General features: G+C 53.7%; 6 protein-coding genes across 7 annotated transcripts; 3 read left to right on the top strand and 3 right to left on the bottom strand.

The window, feature by feature from the left end:
- Window positions 1-204: 204 nt before the first annotated feature.
- On the bottom strand, window positions 205-572 carry IUM83_03771 (pleckstrin homology domain-containing; the record flags this gene model as incomplete). Its single annotated transcript, XM_067927801.1, has 2 exons — window positions 205-432; window positions 504-572. The coding sequence occupies 2 exons, from the start codon at window positions 570-572 to the stop codon at window positions 205-207; spliced, it is 297 nt and encodes a 98-aa protein (XP_067795360.1).
- A 1,544-nt stretch (window positions 573-2,116) lies between these two features.
- On the top strand, window positions 2,117-3,196 carry IUM83_03770 (ethanolamine kinase A; the record flags this gene model as incomplete). Its single annotated transcript, XM_067927800.1, has 1 exon — window positions 2,117-3,196. The coding sequence occupies one exon, from the start codon at window positions 2,117-2,119 to the stop codon at window positions 3,194-3,196; it is 1,080 nt and encodes a 359-aa protein (XP_067795361.1).
- Window positions 3,197-5,679: 2,483 nt separating this feature from the next.
- On the top strand, window positions 5,680-6,795 carry IUM83_03769 (ethanolamine kinase A; the record flags this gene model as incomplete). Of its 2 annotated transcripts, XM_067927798.1 has the most annotated exons (2): window positions 6,169-6,507; window positions 6,589-6,795. In XM_067927798.1, 2 exons carry the CDS (start codon window positions 6,169-6,171, stop codon window positions 6,793-6,795), a joined length of 546 nt encoding a protein of 181 aa, XP_067795167.1. The 2 variants fall into 2 exon arrangements, with proteins under 2 accessions (XP_067795166.1, XP_067795167.1); XM_067927799.1 differs by having other exon boundaries at window positions 5,680-6,795.
- A 1,318-nt stretch (window positions 6,796-8,113) lies between these two features.
- Window positions 8,114-8,848, bottom strand: IUM83_03768 (uncharacterized protein; the record flags this gene model as incomplete). The annotated part of the gene is made up of 1 exon (XM_067927797.1): window positions 8,114-8,848. One exon carries the CDS (start codon window positions 8,846-8,848, stop codon window positions 8,114-8,116), a length of 735 nt encoding a protein of 244 aa, XP_067795147.1.
- Window positions 8,849-11,171: 2,323 nt separating this feature from the next.
- On the bottom strand, window positions 11,172-12,311 carry IUM83_03767 (ethanolamine kinase A; the record flags this gene model as incomplete). Its single annotated transcript, XM_067927796.1, has 1 exon — window positions 11,172-12,311. The coding sequence occupies one exon, from the start codon at window positions 12,309-12,311 to the stop codon at window positions 11,172-11,174; it is 1,140 nt and encodes a 379-aa protein (XP_067795153.1).
- A 1,996-nt stretch (window positions 12,312-14,307) lies between these two features.
- Window positions 14,308-15,218, top strand: IUM83_03766 (uncharacterized protein; the record flags this gene model as incomplete). Its single annotated transcript, XM_067927795.1, has 2 exons — window positions 14,308-14,477; window positions 15,116-15,218. 2 exons carry the CDS (start codon window positions 14,308-14,310, stop codon window positions 15,216-15,218), a joined length of 273 nt encoding a protein of 90 aa, XP_067795152.1.
- Window positions 15,219-15,999: the final 781 nt, after the last annotated feature.

Here is a 15,999-nt window from a genome sequence, read left to right as displayed (position 1 = left end):
GCAGGCAATCCATCTGACGCAGCGGCACTTGAAGCGAAATGCCTCTAAACTTGCAGATGGATGGATACATGTATCCTCGGTCGCCGAGTTGTCACCGGCCAGCTCTGGAACGACACAAGCAAAGTGTAGAATGGCTCCTTTTACATGCAAAACACCCACCGGTGCTCCTATTAGACCCTACCGGACCCTGTGAGCCCCTAGACCCTAGTTGGCGTCGTCGTCCTGGTCGCCCGTGAAGGAGCTGGAGAACTTGACGATGGCGCGGCCGATGGCGCCGATCCACTCGTCCTTCTGCTTCTCGTTCTCCGCGTACATGTAGAAGGTGGAGTCGGGCGTGGCCACCTCGAAGCAGAAGCGCTTGTTGGTCTTCTCCTCCGCCGACTTGACCGTCAGGCAGTCGGCCAGGTCGATGAGCCCGTGCGCCGGCTCGCCCTGCGCGCGGCAGAAGTAGAGCTTGTTGCCCTTGAGCACGAAGTAGCGCTTGCGCCACTCCTGAGCCACACGCTGCGCTTGGTCAGCTCGCCCTCGAAGTCCGGCTCCGACAGGTCGCAGTGCGAGTAGTCGCCCTCCATCGCCCGCCTGCCTGAGCCTCGAGCTGTCTCTGTGTCGGTATGTAGCTGCTCGGGACTTTGTTCTCGAGCTGGTTTTTTGTAAGAGAGAAACGTGGTGTGCGCTACATGGAGGGATGTAGACGCACACCATGTGTACCTATCTGCCCGGGTAACTCCGAGTTGAAGTGGAAGTTGAAGCTGGCACGGCGTCTTCTTGTTGCTGCAGCGGCGAGAGGAGAGGGCGCTGGTCTTTCGGCCAAGAGCGTTGTGGAGCTTGGTTCATTTGTTTGCCTCAAAGCTTCTCGCTTGCTGGCTTCCTTGGTTGTAGGGTGTGCGCCGAGGTACGAGTCCTCTACCTGGCGCGCGCAGATGACGTTGCGCAGCGATGCAGTGTGGATAGGACTGACACTGCCGGCGACAGAGCGGCGGCGGCGGCAGCAGCATCACAACGGGCATGGGATTCCCATTGGGAAACCTTAGCGGCATGCAGCTGCGTTCCAACAGGCAGACTCACGCGATGGAAGGAGGCACTTAAACTGGCCGCTTATCGGGCTCCTCGTCGAGGACGTCGATAGCATCGAGCGCAGAGTGGAGAACACCAAGTTGACGCCAGCAATTGCTTTCTAGGAGGCGATCTCTCAGATAAGAGCTTGTCGGCGCCATGTTGAAGCGCGCGCGACGACGACCAAGTGGCGAAATGCCGACTTATTGCCCCAGTCTCTTTCTCTGTGACATGGAGACGCCGAGCGGGTTCATTCGATGGTCGTTCCAACAACCTGCACCAGCAGTGGAACCCGGTGCTGGTGCCGCTCGTCCGGCACCGACTTAACGGCTAATATATCGCCTACGCACCGACGTCGCAAGCTCGGTGGTGGCAGTCTGAGTCCATTGCTCCGTGTGTTTGGCTGGAAGCTTTCGTCAAGGGCGACGAGCGATGCTCCAGGCGCAAAGGCGCCTGGAGTTCTGGCCCCATTGGGACAAATCGCCTCAAGGATACATGCTCGCCGTCGTGTATCCGCGTGAACCCGGTTGTCGCGGATCACACGGATCCCCGCGGCTGCACGAGCCTCTGCACGAGGATTCACTGTCGTTCCGTCGGGCTGAATGAGCGAAGACGTCTCTGCAGCTGGCACCGCCGGAGCGCCATGGAGCGGTCCAATACTGCCGCACTGTATCGCCCCGGAGCTCTGCGATACTCGTCGCGGTGTATCCGCGTACGACTTCCATCTGCCCAGCGATGTATCCTGGGCTCGTCTACGATGCGCCAGCGATATACACATTTGGATAGGCACAGCTGCAGAGGTTACAGCTCGGACGATATGTCGGGCAGAAGACTTGCGCGGGCTTTGATCATGGGACGCGAACAAGTACAACACGCACCCCATCAGCCCAAGATTCGCGTCAGCCGCCGCGTTTGACTCTCCTCTGCCAGCAGCGCGCTCGAGGACATCGAGATCGGCGCCGGCGTAGCAGTTATTCTGCAATTTGCTTTGCACTGCACACACGCACGCACACACACACACAGCAACAGATCCTCCAATCGATCGATCGAAGACAACAGGACCATGGCGATCTCCACCGCTCGTCTGGCCGCGCGCTCGCTACAGACGCTCTTCGCTCTGCTCGCCCTCATCTTCACGTGGGGCGGCTACGTGAAGAACGACGACGGACAACTCAGCGGCTTGTCTCCGGAATTCAGCATCCTCATGAACTACTCGGCGTTCCTGACGGGTCTGTACTACGTGCTGCCCGTGAAGATCCTCAAGTGGACGGCCGTGGCCCCGTCGGTCAACTTCCAGCGCTTGGTCGATGGCGTGCTCGTCGTGCTTCTGCTTCTCGGTGCCATCCTCCTCTGGGCCTCCTCGGGCGTCAAGGACTGCTCGGAGAAGAACGACGAGTACGAGGCCTACGCCGGACTGCAGCTCTTCCGGTGCGGTAACCTGACCATGGGTGTCATCTTCACGTTCATCACCTTTGCACTGTTCCTCGTGACGCTCATCTGGAGCTTCGTGAGCGACAACGCCAGCACCACCCAAGCTGAGGCTGCCGTTGCTGCTGGATACACGGAGGCCACTACTCCGGGTGCTTCGCGCGCCGAGGCTTACTCCGCCGCCGACTCGCGTCACCCGGGACTCGCCATCGCTCGACGTGGCGGCCGCTTCATCCAGTTTGTGCTGTCGCTCCTCATCTTTATCAGCACCGTGGCCGGCTACAAGCACTACTTCACGGGTCGCTTCACAAGTCCCGTGGCCATGTTCATGGTGCTCGTGTCCTGGAGCTGCATCCTGTACACACTCTTCCACCTGGTGGTGGTTGACATCCTCAAGAAGTCGCACCGCCCGAGCGCCGGCATTGAGCGCTTCCTGGACCTGCTGCTCGCCGTACTGCTGCTGCTGTTCGCCATCCTCCTCGCTGCGTCGCACCAGGTGTCAGATTGCGACACGATCAATGCCAAGTACGAGGCGGACACGGGATCGCTGGGCGGCTCCAACGTCTACCGCTGCGGCAGCCTCACGCGCGCCTACGTGTTGGCCTTCATCGACTGCGTCTTCTTCCTGGCTACCTTGGCGCTCGGCTTTTTCGGCTCCGCCGACAGCGAACCTGCCCCTCGTCACGTGGACGTCGAGCCCGGCCAGCAGGTGTAAATGGCTAGGTAGGAGTCGAGGCTCGCGGTTGACTTCAACTTACCCATCAGAGATGACTACTTCAACTTGACTTAGCTAAGCCAACCAACCAACAAAAACATATCCCTACATCGAATGACCTGAGTCTCCATGAGTTTGCGCACTATCGGTACTTGCTGGGCTCGCATCAACGAAACAATCCGACGTCCGATTTACAGGAATTGTTACTGCTGCGCTTGAACTGCACTAAATTTGTAGTGCAGATAAGGCGCTTGGTAGTGAGGTGAGCGAAAAGAGCATTGCGAGGCTGTTACGGTCGTTAGATATTTACTTCTCGAACAATCCCGCTGGTGCTGCCGCAGACTTTATTCTCCTGTGATACTGTATGCTGAACGGCAGAATTGGGTGTTGGATCGTGCTCCTGCACGGCCCATAGACAATATACGCATTCATACTGTCAACACGGCAAGGCCCTCATTACGATATACCTCGCAGTGGGGCCCTGAGTACCTCGAGCAGACCGGTGAAGTAGGAGTGAGAGTCGGTGTGAATGCCGTGCGGCGTTGCAGGCGCGATATACACCTAGACTGAGGAGAGCAAGAAGGAAATGACTCAAAGTGTAGTTTCAGTGGAAAAAAGCATCCACCGGGTGCATGTATCTGTGAAACACAACTGACGTGAGCAGTATGAAATCCTGGCAGGTACTGCACCATTTGGTGACAGACCTCCACCAGCATGAACCTCTCTACGTTGCGAAGGGGAGCAACCGTGAAAATGTAGACCAGGCCCCTACATTCAGGGATTGGTAGTAAAATCACGATTAGTACTATACACTACTGATACTGTAGTACTAATTATAATGGGAATATTATATATTCCAAGAATAGCCATTAGTACTAACATAAACTTAGTAGGAAAAAATCACGATATTAGTACCATAAAACTACTAAATAGCTTACTAAATTCCAGGTTGAAGTTCACGGTCAATATCTTCAAAGGACGCGCGCAATGGGTGGCAAACGGGTGGTTGCCGAGCCGTTCTGTCGTATTCTCCTGCTCATTTTGCGTTTCCCCCCTGAAGATTGCAACCAGGTCCGATGAGGTGCTCCAAGGCCAATTGCTGTTTGCCTGATATGACGGAAACGGCGCCGTATTGCATCTGCGGTCATCCTGTTCATCATACCTGCAGCAACGAACTCTGGGGTGAGGCTGAGGATTCCAAACGGTACGACTAGCACTACTAGGGTCTATGGTTTGCTAGCATCTAACGCGGCCACCTCTATGCGTAGCTTTTGCAGTCCAGGGTGCGTTCTAACCTTCAGGAATAAAGATCAACCGGAGGGTGAGCCCTCCCCAGCAAGCAGTCAAGGGATATCTGTGTCAAATCAGGCTACGGAGGTGGATGAGGCTAATCTCGCAGAATCTTACAACCTTACTCAAGCAACAGCGAGTCGTGAATATGGTGTTGGGATTTTTTTTTATTGATATTGGTTAGCCATTACAACCCCTATCGGGCTCGGGACACCCGTTGCTCAACAGCTTTTCTAGTCTTTTCGACAGGTTCGTTTGCATTGATCCGTCTCCGCACACGCACGAGCAATGAGCGAGCCCAGCGCCAGCGGATTCTTCATCGCAATGACGTAGAAATTGAGCGGATGAGGAAATTCAAGCGAAATCTATGATAAGGGCGTTTTAGTAACTATATTTATTAATATTACATTTTTCACGCACCCAATCTGTAATATTAATATAATGCTGTTAGTAAATTAAAGTCGTCTCCTGAATTTTTTAATATTACAGTTGGGGCGAAATCGATTTTAGCACCAGTCCGTGACGGCGATGCTCGAAGCGAACCATTTTTCGCACGTATCTAGACAATGCTGCCGTCGATACTGATAGGCCTGCTGCATTGAAGTGCGTATCCCGTCCGCATGTCTAGCACGACAGGCTTGCTATCGGTGAGCGCTGAGCAACGCCAGCCTCACATTGCGACTCGGGCGTGTGTTAAACGCGCGCGGCACCTGCTCGGAAATGCTGACGTGCCCATCAGGTGCCGCGCGAGCACAAAGGCCGAGGTGGCAACAAGCTTTTCTCGCCCAGCAAGCCGCGCACGGCTTGCTGGGTTTGGTCATGGGAACTCCAAACCATGCCGTGCCATGGAGGCAGCAGTATTGAGTCCCTCGCTACTTGTTGGCGCCGAAGATTGGATACGTACGCGTGTGTTGTCTGGAATCCATCGGGGTGGGGCGACTGCACTCGAGCCTCTCGCCGGTCGAGACACGCAGTGTTGGTCAAATCGAGTGGCGCTGGGCGCCGCGCGTGTCTAGTAGATCGTTTCTAGAGCTTGACAGACGCGGCAGCAGTTGCTGCATTTCTCGCTCAAGCGATGTGAGGCTGTCAGCGTTGAGCAGGTCGGGTCTGCCTTGCTGCCAGTGGGGAGCTGCCATTCTGCTTTTCGCCCCACCTCGCCCAGATCTCCAAAGCATTCGAAGAGTGACGCCGTCATGACTGCAGCTCTCATTTCTCCGGGACGCATCATCGTCCGCGCGCTCCAGATCGTGTGTCCGATTATCGCGATGATCTTCTTGTCGCTCGGGTCGATCGAGTTTTCGTCGGGTCAGCTCAGCAGCGGGTCCGCCATCTTCTCGAACATCGCGTGTTACTCGGCTGCGGTGTGCGGCTTCTACTACGTCGTGGTTCTGGGGGTGCTCAAGCTGACCTCGAGCGGGCCAAAGGTGCTGTACCAGCGCCTTGTTGACGCTGTGTTGGTCATCGCACTGCTGGTCGCGGGCATCGTGCACTCGACCTCGACGCTAGTCAAGGACTGCTCATCCTACAACACCATGTTCGAGACCTACCACGGATCGGCGCTGTTCCGCTGCGGCGACATCACAGTGTCGATCGTGCTCACGTTCGTTACGTGTGCATTGTTCCTGGTGACACTAGTGTGGAGCTTTGCTCGTGACACCTGCAAGTCGATCAAGGGTGACAACCTGGAGACTGCTCTGGCCCAAGAAGAGGCGAACGCTGCCATCAACGGCTACGAAGAAGCCGCGACCCCGGGTAAAAAGACCCCCGGTGATGATGTTTCCGAGCGGGTTGACCTGCAACACCCAGTTCTGAAGCTCACTCGGCGCTGCGTGAGACTTCTACAGTTCGCGTGCTCCTTAGTGGCTTTCATCCTGTTCGTGGCGAGCTACAAACCGTATTATTCGGGCCAGTACGTGAGCCCCGCTGCCACCTACGTCATCCTGATGAGCTACAGCGGCTGGCTGTACGCTCTGTGGCACACTGTTGCTGTGGAGACCCTGAAGCTGTCTCGCCGCCCGAAGGTGGGCGTTGAGCGACTGATGGATGTTCTGGTTGCTCTCCTGCTCCTCGTAGCTGGAATCATTTTTGCCGTCTCTTCTCAGGTGACAGACTGCGACGACACGAACGCAATGTTGGAGACGTATCATCTCGGCAGCACGCTTTACCGATGCGGCAACATGGACGGTGGCTACATATTCGCCTTCGTGGCGGTGGGTTTGTACATGATCACGTTCGCTCTGAGCTTCTTGTACCGCTCGGCTTCTAGCAACGTGACGGAGGTGACGACGGAAGTTGGCCAGCAAGTGTAAGTTGGGTGTAGTGTTCTCGAGCAGTTAATGAAGGCTCGCTCTGTAGTGAACATACTTTCAAACTTAGTTTCGATTAACATGAGGATTCACTTCTGACAAACTTGAGAAATACAATTTCGTTTACGAATGGCGAGCAAGATCATGAAGTTTTGTAATGGATTCTTTCGGAGAGCTTGGTCTCAACATATACGTATCCGTTAGTTTCTTTTATGCGAAGGTGGCTAATACCCTGAACGTTATCCACAAAAGCAGTGTTCGATGCCACTGCTGTCATTTTTGTCGATAGGGTGCAAAATGTGATTTAGCTGAAACAACCGAAGTACCTCGTCGGGCTTAAAACGGGCCCTGACGAAGGTGTTTTGAGTGACTTGCCATTTCATCAAACTCTATTGCGTTTGAGCTCAACAGAGTTTATGTTGGTCCCATCACGTCGGCATATCTCACTTTCTTGGTGTTGGTTAGCTTGGAAATTGTTTACATGAAGGAATGAAGGAAATAGCTTTATCGTTTCCAGCTGAGTGATTAAGTTCTGTATTGGGCAGAACGCCAACATTTTCGGCTCTACTTAGCTACGTGTTGCCTTTTTCCAGTACGACTCGTACCGAGTCTTGCCATTACTGTAGACGCGTCGACCATTGAACGTACTGACTGACGTCAGGGAACATCTTGGACGGACTTTTCCCATGCCGTGTACTTGGGCCCTACGCCAGCATTCCGTTCCTCCTCCGAGGCTTTGTGCCCGCGTACTCTGAGTCGCGATCCAATTTTGCGTCGCTGCTGGCGACAAGAGCGACGGCAAGTATCATAGGCAAGACGAAAAGAAGACGCATGCTACTTGTTTTGGCGTATGGGTGGGCTGGTTGGTTGGAAAGTTGGGGACTGGATCCCGGAACCTTGTCGAGTTTGGCTTATCGGCCACTGTCAATCGTTCAGTATATCCAATATGGCATGTCAACTAGGCGGAGGTGATGCTAACCAAGCATCACCTTAACTATGGAGACTCAATGCTGTGCGCCAGCACTTCAAAATAGTTATAAAGCCTTAGAAGACATGTTACGCGTAACGCGCGACACGACGCTCCGTGTGGATATTAAGAATTCGCACGTCAAAGCCTTCATCAACTCCCGCTATCAGCATATCCACAGCTTCCGTCGGTGGCATCGTTTAGGACTTCGCAAGTCGAAAAACAAGGAGCTCCAAGAACTTTGATCGTCAGGCCAATTTCCTTCGGCTACGCAAACTACGAGGGCAAAGAGCGGCCGCTTATATCTATATATCTATCCCCGCCGTCACATGTACTCGCTTCCACCTCTCCATGTTACTCTTTCTTGCGCTCTTGTTGCTTGCCAAGGATACTGGCGAGTTTCTTTTTCTTCTCTTCAATTCGATGGGCCAGTCGACGTGCGCGAGCTGTCTTGCCGCCCACCAGCTGAAACTGTTCTTCGTATCGCTGCTTCGTCGTCTTGCGCTCCCACGGCGACAGGATCGGTCGCTTTTTCTTATTCTCCGCCTTCTTCTTCTCCATCTCAGCGGCGTACGCCTCTGCATACTCTGGAGACTTTCTGAGCTTCAGCCACACCCGTTGGGATGCTTCAACGCACGCCTTGCACCTCGGTATCGCGCGCTTGCAGCCCCGGTTGGCCTTGCTGAACCTGTTCAGCGGGAAGTGCTGCTCGCAGCAGGCGCAGCGTTTCGTCCTGAGTTTGCCCTGCTGGATGTCCGCGCTCTCCTGCTCGGTGACTTCCGGCAGCTTTCTGCGGCAGCGTTCGCACTTTCCGTCGGTCGGTGTTGCCTTGGGTTCTGCAGTGTCTTCCGCCTTGAGATTGGTGGCGGAGGAATTGGTGGGAATGTCGACAGTCTCGACAGTCTCGACACTTTCAAACGCCTCAACTTTCACGTCGACAGTCGAATTGGGCGCCAGATTTCGGTCACCCTCGACATTTTGAGCCTCCCTCGCCAGTTGGAGCAGTTCTTCGTCGTAGGGTTCGCTCTCGGTGGACGACCCATCGTCGTACGGCGCAAAGATGTCGGGACATGTAGCGCTCGAGTCCATTTTGCTGGCTAGCGGAGACTGTGGGACGAGCAGTTTTGATTGGTCAGAATTGATGGGAAACTTATAAGCGAGTTTATAGTACATATATTAATAAAAGGATGTCGTTACAGTAACAATTCGCCTGGGGCTCCCTTTGGTTGACGAGGCCTACTATTTGAACTTGTTCACTGACCTTTTTGAAGCGCATGTAATTGTGTTCGCCTGACGCACCCGACTCGATAATTCTGATGCCAAAAGTACAGATTAGAACTAGCAGAGATCGCAATCTTCCAAAGATGGATGGCCGATTATCCCTGGCATCAATTCGGATAACTGTGGTTGGTCGTGGTTAGTCGGTTAACCGTGATTCTGCTCCAGCATTTGTCGATAAGTCGACGTTGATATGATGCTGCTTCTCGCTCCGCTTCGTCGTCGGTAGACATAGTTCTTGCGAGCAGTGGGGGTACATCTATAATGACAAGCAGACACTTTTTGTGATGGAGATGAGTAAAGTTTTGGGCTTTGAGCGGGCCTGTGGCCAACCACAGGAATTTTTCCACTTCCCGTACCCGGCCGAAGCGAATCTTACAATCCCATTTGGTAGTCCGCGGGTGACCAAGGGTACGGATAAACGGTTAACTCTAAAGGGTACGGGTAAGGCCTCTAGAAACTGGGCCAGTGTAAAGTATCAAACACCAAACCCATCTCGGTTGCAAAGTATGTGCTTCAAGTAGTTATCGGAGAAGACAGTTGATTCATTTCTCAGCCAGTCTTTGCATTCGTAGGTATTCTCGAGTAATGTCGTACAATGTACTGCGCATTCTTCTGGACGATGAGCTGTGCATAGAGTTCTCTTAGCGCTTTTCTGATAGTCAGTAGTGGGATACAACGATAGTTTGGTATCCAACGAATGATGAAATTGTTTGAAATAACCCCCCTCAAAGGCGGGAGATTTCAGTGAAATTCGACTGGGGTCCTTTAATCAATGACAATAAATGTAGATAAACATCCAACCAAGGATGAGTCCTCCGGCGGACCCCTGTCGCTCGGCAATCGAGACCAGTGCTTGGCCGCTACCCCACGACATGACCAATTTTTAATCCACACACCAAAGGCTATCCAATAGCTGGAAGCTGATTCATCGAACTCGTTAGAGCGACGAGTTCGGTAGAGGGTGAACCAATGATCTGGCGAGGAATACGGCGGCGATCTCAGCTTCTTGCTGAATTTCCACGAGTCGATGTCCGTCGTTGCAGTGATCGCGACGCCAATTTCCCCCCATTACGTGGCACCTTGTGAAGGAGGAAAAATAAAAGAATCGAATTCAAGCACTATATGAGCGAGTTCTGGGCGCTTAAAATACGCGCAGTGTATCAGGTCGTATTTTACCAATTCTTCCAAATGTTATCTCCAGCATCACCTACACGGCCAGGTCGCCCGTCAAGTCGTATATGGTGGGTATCACTCCGATTAACAGCATCATCAGCGAGATTCTAGCCAATGCACTGTTCATGGATGACGTCGAAGTGGGGTCTGAACTGGAGTTGGCGCAAGATGGTCCTATTCACGGGTATTTTTGTTATTATTGCGGACAGCGTTACAACTTTCCTGACCATTTGGAACGTGTTCCGCAGTCACTGATTCTAGCTTGGTTTACCGCTGGCCGTGAAGCTCCCGCACGGTGCTGGCTGGATGATCGGCAACTTTGTTATCGTCGAGCTGACTGGTGTCGGCAACGAGGGAGACATTTACGGCCTGGTTGCATGGTTAGGAAGTTGGCGTCTCCGTTAGCGCAGGCTCTGACATTTCTCATCGACCAGCCATTCAATTTAACTACGGAGCGTATCCAGGAAGGCGACACCTCTATCATCTCACGTACGCGGTGCTTATCATGCATGACATGACAATTTTCTCGTGGGTCTTCCTCGTGTTCCTAACTCGACAGAAGGCAGAGATGCAGGAGTTGCAGCGCACAGGTGGCTGTAGCAAGATCTTGGGCGGCCTTACGATTTCGTTTACTATAATTTTGTCGTTGATGACCAACATCATGGCCATGTTAGAGTCCTGCTAATTGCAGGAGGCAAGGGCTGCTAAAACACCGCACTGAAAAAAAAATCAAAAACATGCAGTTTTGCTGTTTACCATCTTACACAAAAATACAGCAGCGAAAACAGGATTCTCAACTTAGCTTCGGATCAACGGATAATCCAGCAACTCCCTTCAGGTATTTCGTAGAAAAAGCTTTCATTTAGTGCAAATGCGAAGCTTGATATCATGAAGATCCTTATGAGGATACTGAAGGTCTCGCGCACTCCCACTCACCTTTTTAAATGCATAACAACACTTACACCTGCTGACCCGCGTCCGAAGCGTGGGCCGTCTCCGCGGAATGGTTACTCTCCGCATTGCGCTCGCTCAAGGTCGAGCGGCAGAGGAAGCTTAGCCCGAAGGTCACCACGTACATCGCCACGGCAATGAAGGTGAAAATGTAGCCCGTGTTCATGCTGCCGCAACGGAACAGAGTCGACCCGTGGTAGGTCGCAAACGTCGAGTTGGTGGTCGAGCAGTCCGAGACTTGGGCCGACGTGGCGAAGAGGATACCCGCGACCAGCAGGGCCACAGCGATCAAGATGTCCATGAAGCGCTCCACGCCCACCGTCGGGTGACGCGACAACTTCAACGTCTCCACTGCCACCATGTGCCACAGCGAGTACAGGACACCGGTGTAAGCCATGAGGATGGCGTATGTGGCCTTGGGCTCAACGTACTGGCCCGTGTAGTAGTGCTTGTAGCCGAGCACGATGCACACCAACGCCACGACGGAGCAAACGAACTGCAGGGTGCGGCCAGTGCAACGGACAACCTTCAGGCCTGGGTGCTGCAGGTCAATGTCCGCCGTAGCGGTCGCACCCGACAGTCCGTTCTTCTTGCCTGGGGTGCTGGCGACCGCGTAGCCGTTGGCCTGAGAGTCGTCTTCCGCCAATGCAGCCTGCAGATTGTCGCCGTTCACCGACTTGCAAGTATCACGGGCGAAACTCCACGCGAGCGTCACTAGGAACAGAGCGCACGTCACGAACGTCAGCACAATGGCGACGGTCATGTCCCCGCAGCGGAAGAGTGCCGAGCCGTGGTAGGTCTCGAACATGGTGTTGTACGACGAGCAGTCCTTGACGGCCTCCGAGGTGGCGTGCAGGATGCCGGCGATCAGCAGCGCGATCGCCAGAACCGCGTCAACGACGCGCTGGTACAGCACCTTCGGCACACTGGAGGTGAGCTTGAGCACGCCAACGGGCAAGACGTAGTAGAGTCCACAGAGCATGGCCGAGTAGCACGCGATGGTGGTGTAGATGGCCGAGCCGCTGCTCAATTGGCCCGAGGTGAACTTGATGTAGCCGAGCGACGTGAAGATCATGGCGAGCACGGAGCACAACGCCTGGAGGGCGCGAACGCTGATACGGCCGGACGATAGCAAAGCTGCGGCCATGGTTGGTGTTCAGCTGGAGGAGTGGGGAGTGTGGTCGATGCAAAGCAAATTGCAGAATGAAACCAGGAGTGCAGACCGCAAAAAGCCGATGGAGCTGTCAAAGGCCTTCGCCTGATAGCTCGTCCAGCACCCCGTTTCAATTACGGCGGTTGCGACGAACGGAGCTCATCCTGTTGTTCCTTGCAACCACGCGTGTCCTCCGACGCGGTGATTTGTTCCAAGCCTCGTGCCTCGGCCGGCGAACCAATCGACTAGCAGGCCAGCTGCGAAGGCCGTTCACCACTCTACCCCAGCATACACTTGTGCTCGACGCGGAATCCCACGGTGGTCTCGCTGCACGCCAACGGTTGGCCCCTGACACGAGTCCTGGCACGCGTTGGTCAGCAGACCGGGCTGGCAGTGGTCTTTGGTGCTCCCTTGCGCACAGGAATTGTGGGTCCACGACAATGTCATGTAGCGTGATGGCTACTGAGCTCTTGCCGGCAGTCTCGCTGAGCTTTCGTCGACAGCTTATCTCGCAAACGTGCAGGTACAACAGACAAAGCTTGATGCTGGGGCAAAAATGCGTGGGACCGCTGTCCTCTCCGCCAATGCGATTGGTACAGGACGCGTGGTGAACATGGTCAGAGATGCGCCTCGGTATCAGGAAGATAACGGCCACATCCTGGACTCTCGAGCGTGTGAATGAGAGCAAAGCTAATATGTACACGTAACGGGTTACATCGAGTGACATCGAGGCATCAAGATAGGGATTGAAATTGGTGGTTGAGTAGCAAGTGCACGTACTGGTGTGTAGTTGCACTGAGGGAGTAATCGCAGCTCAGGCTGTATTACGGGTCCAGTACAAATCCGTCCGCCAAGTTTTTGCTGCCCGAGCGAGCGAGCGATTCACAGTGTTTCAACAGGTTTTCGAAGGCAAGGCTCTGCCTACTAGGCGTTGATGATGTTGGTGGACTCTTTAAGTAAACAAGTGAAAGTGGGGGAAGCGCCACGCAATGAGCGCGTCGGCAAGCTCACTCGTCACGATTTTGAAACTCATTTTCGAACTCGCCCACCCAAGCATCCCCTCCCCCGCCACCAGGTAAAGCCCAAGAGAAGAGAAGCCCACGAAATCATGTTTTCCCGTCTTCTTCTTCTAGTCAGCGTAGTCGTGACTCTCCTTGCAAGGACCGAAGCGGGGAATCTTCGTGTAGAATCACCGCTCTCCACCAAGTCCGAAGCTGCGGCCACCGGCAAGGACAGCTCCGAGGAGAGGAAGCTCAACATCCGCAGCAATCCCAACGGACCGGCCTTGGTGACCTTCACACCCTCCAAATGAGAAAAATTCCGCGACGTTGTGGCCAAACTCCTGCTCCCTAAGCCGAGAGATGGCACATGGCTCTACCAGGGCCAGAACAAGTGGAAGTTCGAGCCGCTCTAACAGCATATCGAAATAGTGGCCTACTGAGCCCCACAGTGCAAAACACGAAAAACACAATACTTTCACATTTGCGACCACGGGAAACAAAATGTTACTTATCAACCATTTAGAGTTTTCGAGATAATCGCGTTTAACTTTAACCATTAAAATTAAAAAAAAAAAATCGTACATAAACGGACGTCAACATTTAAATGCTAAAAACACTCGTAGAAACCGAAAACAACTCTCATTCGATTGCTTTTTTACACGGGATGTCGACAATATACAATAAAATAAAATTGAAAAAAATATTGAGGTCACACGCCCGAAACAAAATCCCAGATTTCTGGGGTCCGGAAATGGGGATATTTTTTTTCGTCCGATGTAACTCCACGAGTTGTCAACATTTGCTAACAATCAAGAGTTTAAAAGAAGCACCAGACACAGCTCTTTCGATTCATGCGGTTAAATCACTACTCGTACTTAGGTTCATAAGTAATTTTTTGTTTGCTGTGGTCTCATTAAATGACTAAATTTTAGTCTCCCAACGTAGCCATCTCTTCTTTCTACCCAATCACGCGCATCCAAAGGGCAACAATGGTCGACCCGAAGACGTCGCTGGCGCTCGATGCGCCGCCGCTCGCGCCCTACGACGACGGCTTCTCCACGGAGAGCGAGGACCTTGAGGGCCCGGACGAAAGCCAAGACATGGAGCTGCACATCACCGTCTCTGCGGCCGTCAGACGCGCCGCCGTTGGCGAGAACCGGTCAAAAGTGCAACAGCTCCCAATCCGCGTCCCAAGCGCGGAGAAAACCGTTAAACAGGAGAAAGAGAAGACGTTGCAATGCAATTCACAGTCCATCGTAAAGAGCAAGGAATGCGCAAGCGATGGAGCTATTGTAGGCCTCCAGGCCCCAAGAAATGGCGGAGTTACGGCGGGAGAGGAGCACTGCAGGAGCTGTAGAGGATACTTGACGCCTCTGGCGGAGAGACTCAAGATGATGCGCGTCGCTGCCAGCCAATACAGGGGCGAGAGCCCTCCTCTGTCGAAGCAGTGCAGCTGCTGCCATATCACGTATCCGTTGGTGGCGCTGACGGACGAAAGCAGACGTCAGTCGTGGCCGGAACCGCGTTGTTACATGTGCTATTGGGCAGTTAGAGCCGCGAAGAAGACGGTGGGCGCGAGTATGAGCAGCGTCAAGAGGGAGGAGAATGGTTCAGTGGAAAAGACTGTAGCTGGATCTAGAGATGAGCGGGAAGAATGCTGCCGAGGTTGCAAGGCGAAGCTGACACCGTTGCAACAGAGGCTCGAAAGGATGAAGGAAGCGGTCTTGCTGCAGAAGGGCAATAGGCCTCCAGCGTCCAGGCAGTGCTCATGCTGTTGGATCACTTATCCTATGGCAGCGCTTTCGACGAAGAGCAGAGTGGACAGATATGGTACGCCGGTTTGCGTGATTTGCGAGTTGGCAACAGGAAGTACCGAGGCAATAGCCCCGACTGCAAGTAATTTGAATCAGGGTAAAACACCCGTGGCAAAGAAACCAGTGGGAATTATTGAAGTGGACGATGACGATGAAGAAGGCGAGTTGTTGGAGGAAAAAGAATGCAAGTGTTGTCGTGGTCATTTAATACCGTTATCGAAGAGGGCCCAGATGATGAAGGATGCGGCGCGTGATCACGGAGGGAAGGATCCACCGCCATCGCGACGGTGTGCGTGCTGCCGCATCACGTACCCGTCAGCAGCGTTGACTGCTAAGAGTAGAAAGATGACGCGAGTGGTACCAATCTGCTTGAGTTGCTGCAAGGCAGGCGGGTCAGCTATCTACGAAATGCTCGCTGTAAGCGACGAGTTTGCTGAAGCCTTCAAAGTCGAAAATCCTGTTATGGCACGGCAACTTTTAGCGAAAAAGGAGAATGGATCACTAGCGAGGCAGGTGAAGAGACATCGAGAACGGATGAAGGCGGCTCAACCCGTAAAGAAAGAGAAGGGCGGTACGGAGGTGGAACCAAGTCAACAAAGAGGATTTGCCCCAAGCGCAGTATACATGCCGCGTCCTCTCATGACCAGGAAGGTCATTAGTGCGCCTCGGGCACTTTTGGGGCAGGGAATGTCTGGAACAGTAGCAGTTGCACGGACACACGTGCACACCGGTCCGGGAGTCAGGTATTTCTTACGGCCTCCCATTATGATCCGGAAGAGCAGAAACACCCCCCGACAGCTCTTGGAACAAGTAGCGCCTGCGGTTCCACGGACAGGAGAGCAAGCGGACGCCGGTGCTGATGCGAGC

The sequence above is a fragment of the Phytophthora cinnamomi genome (assembly GCF_018691715.1).
Source record: "Phytophthora cinnamomi strain GKB4 chromosome Unknown Contig21, whole genome shotgun sequence".
Taxonomy (NCBI): domain Eukaryota; phylum Oomycota; class Peronosporomycetes; order Peronosporales; family Peronosporaceae; genus Phytophthora; species Phytophthora cinnamomi.
Note: the sequence above shows the minus strand (reverse complement) of the source record. Positions and strands in the feature narration are given on the sequence as shown.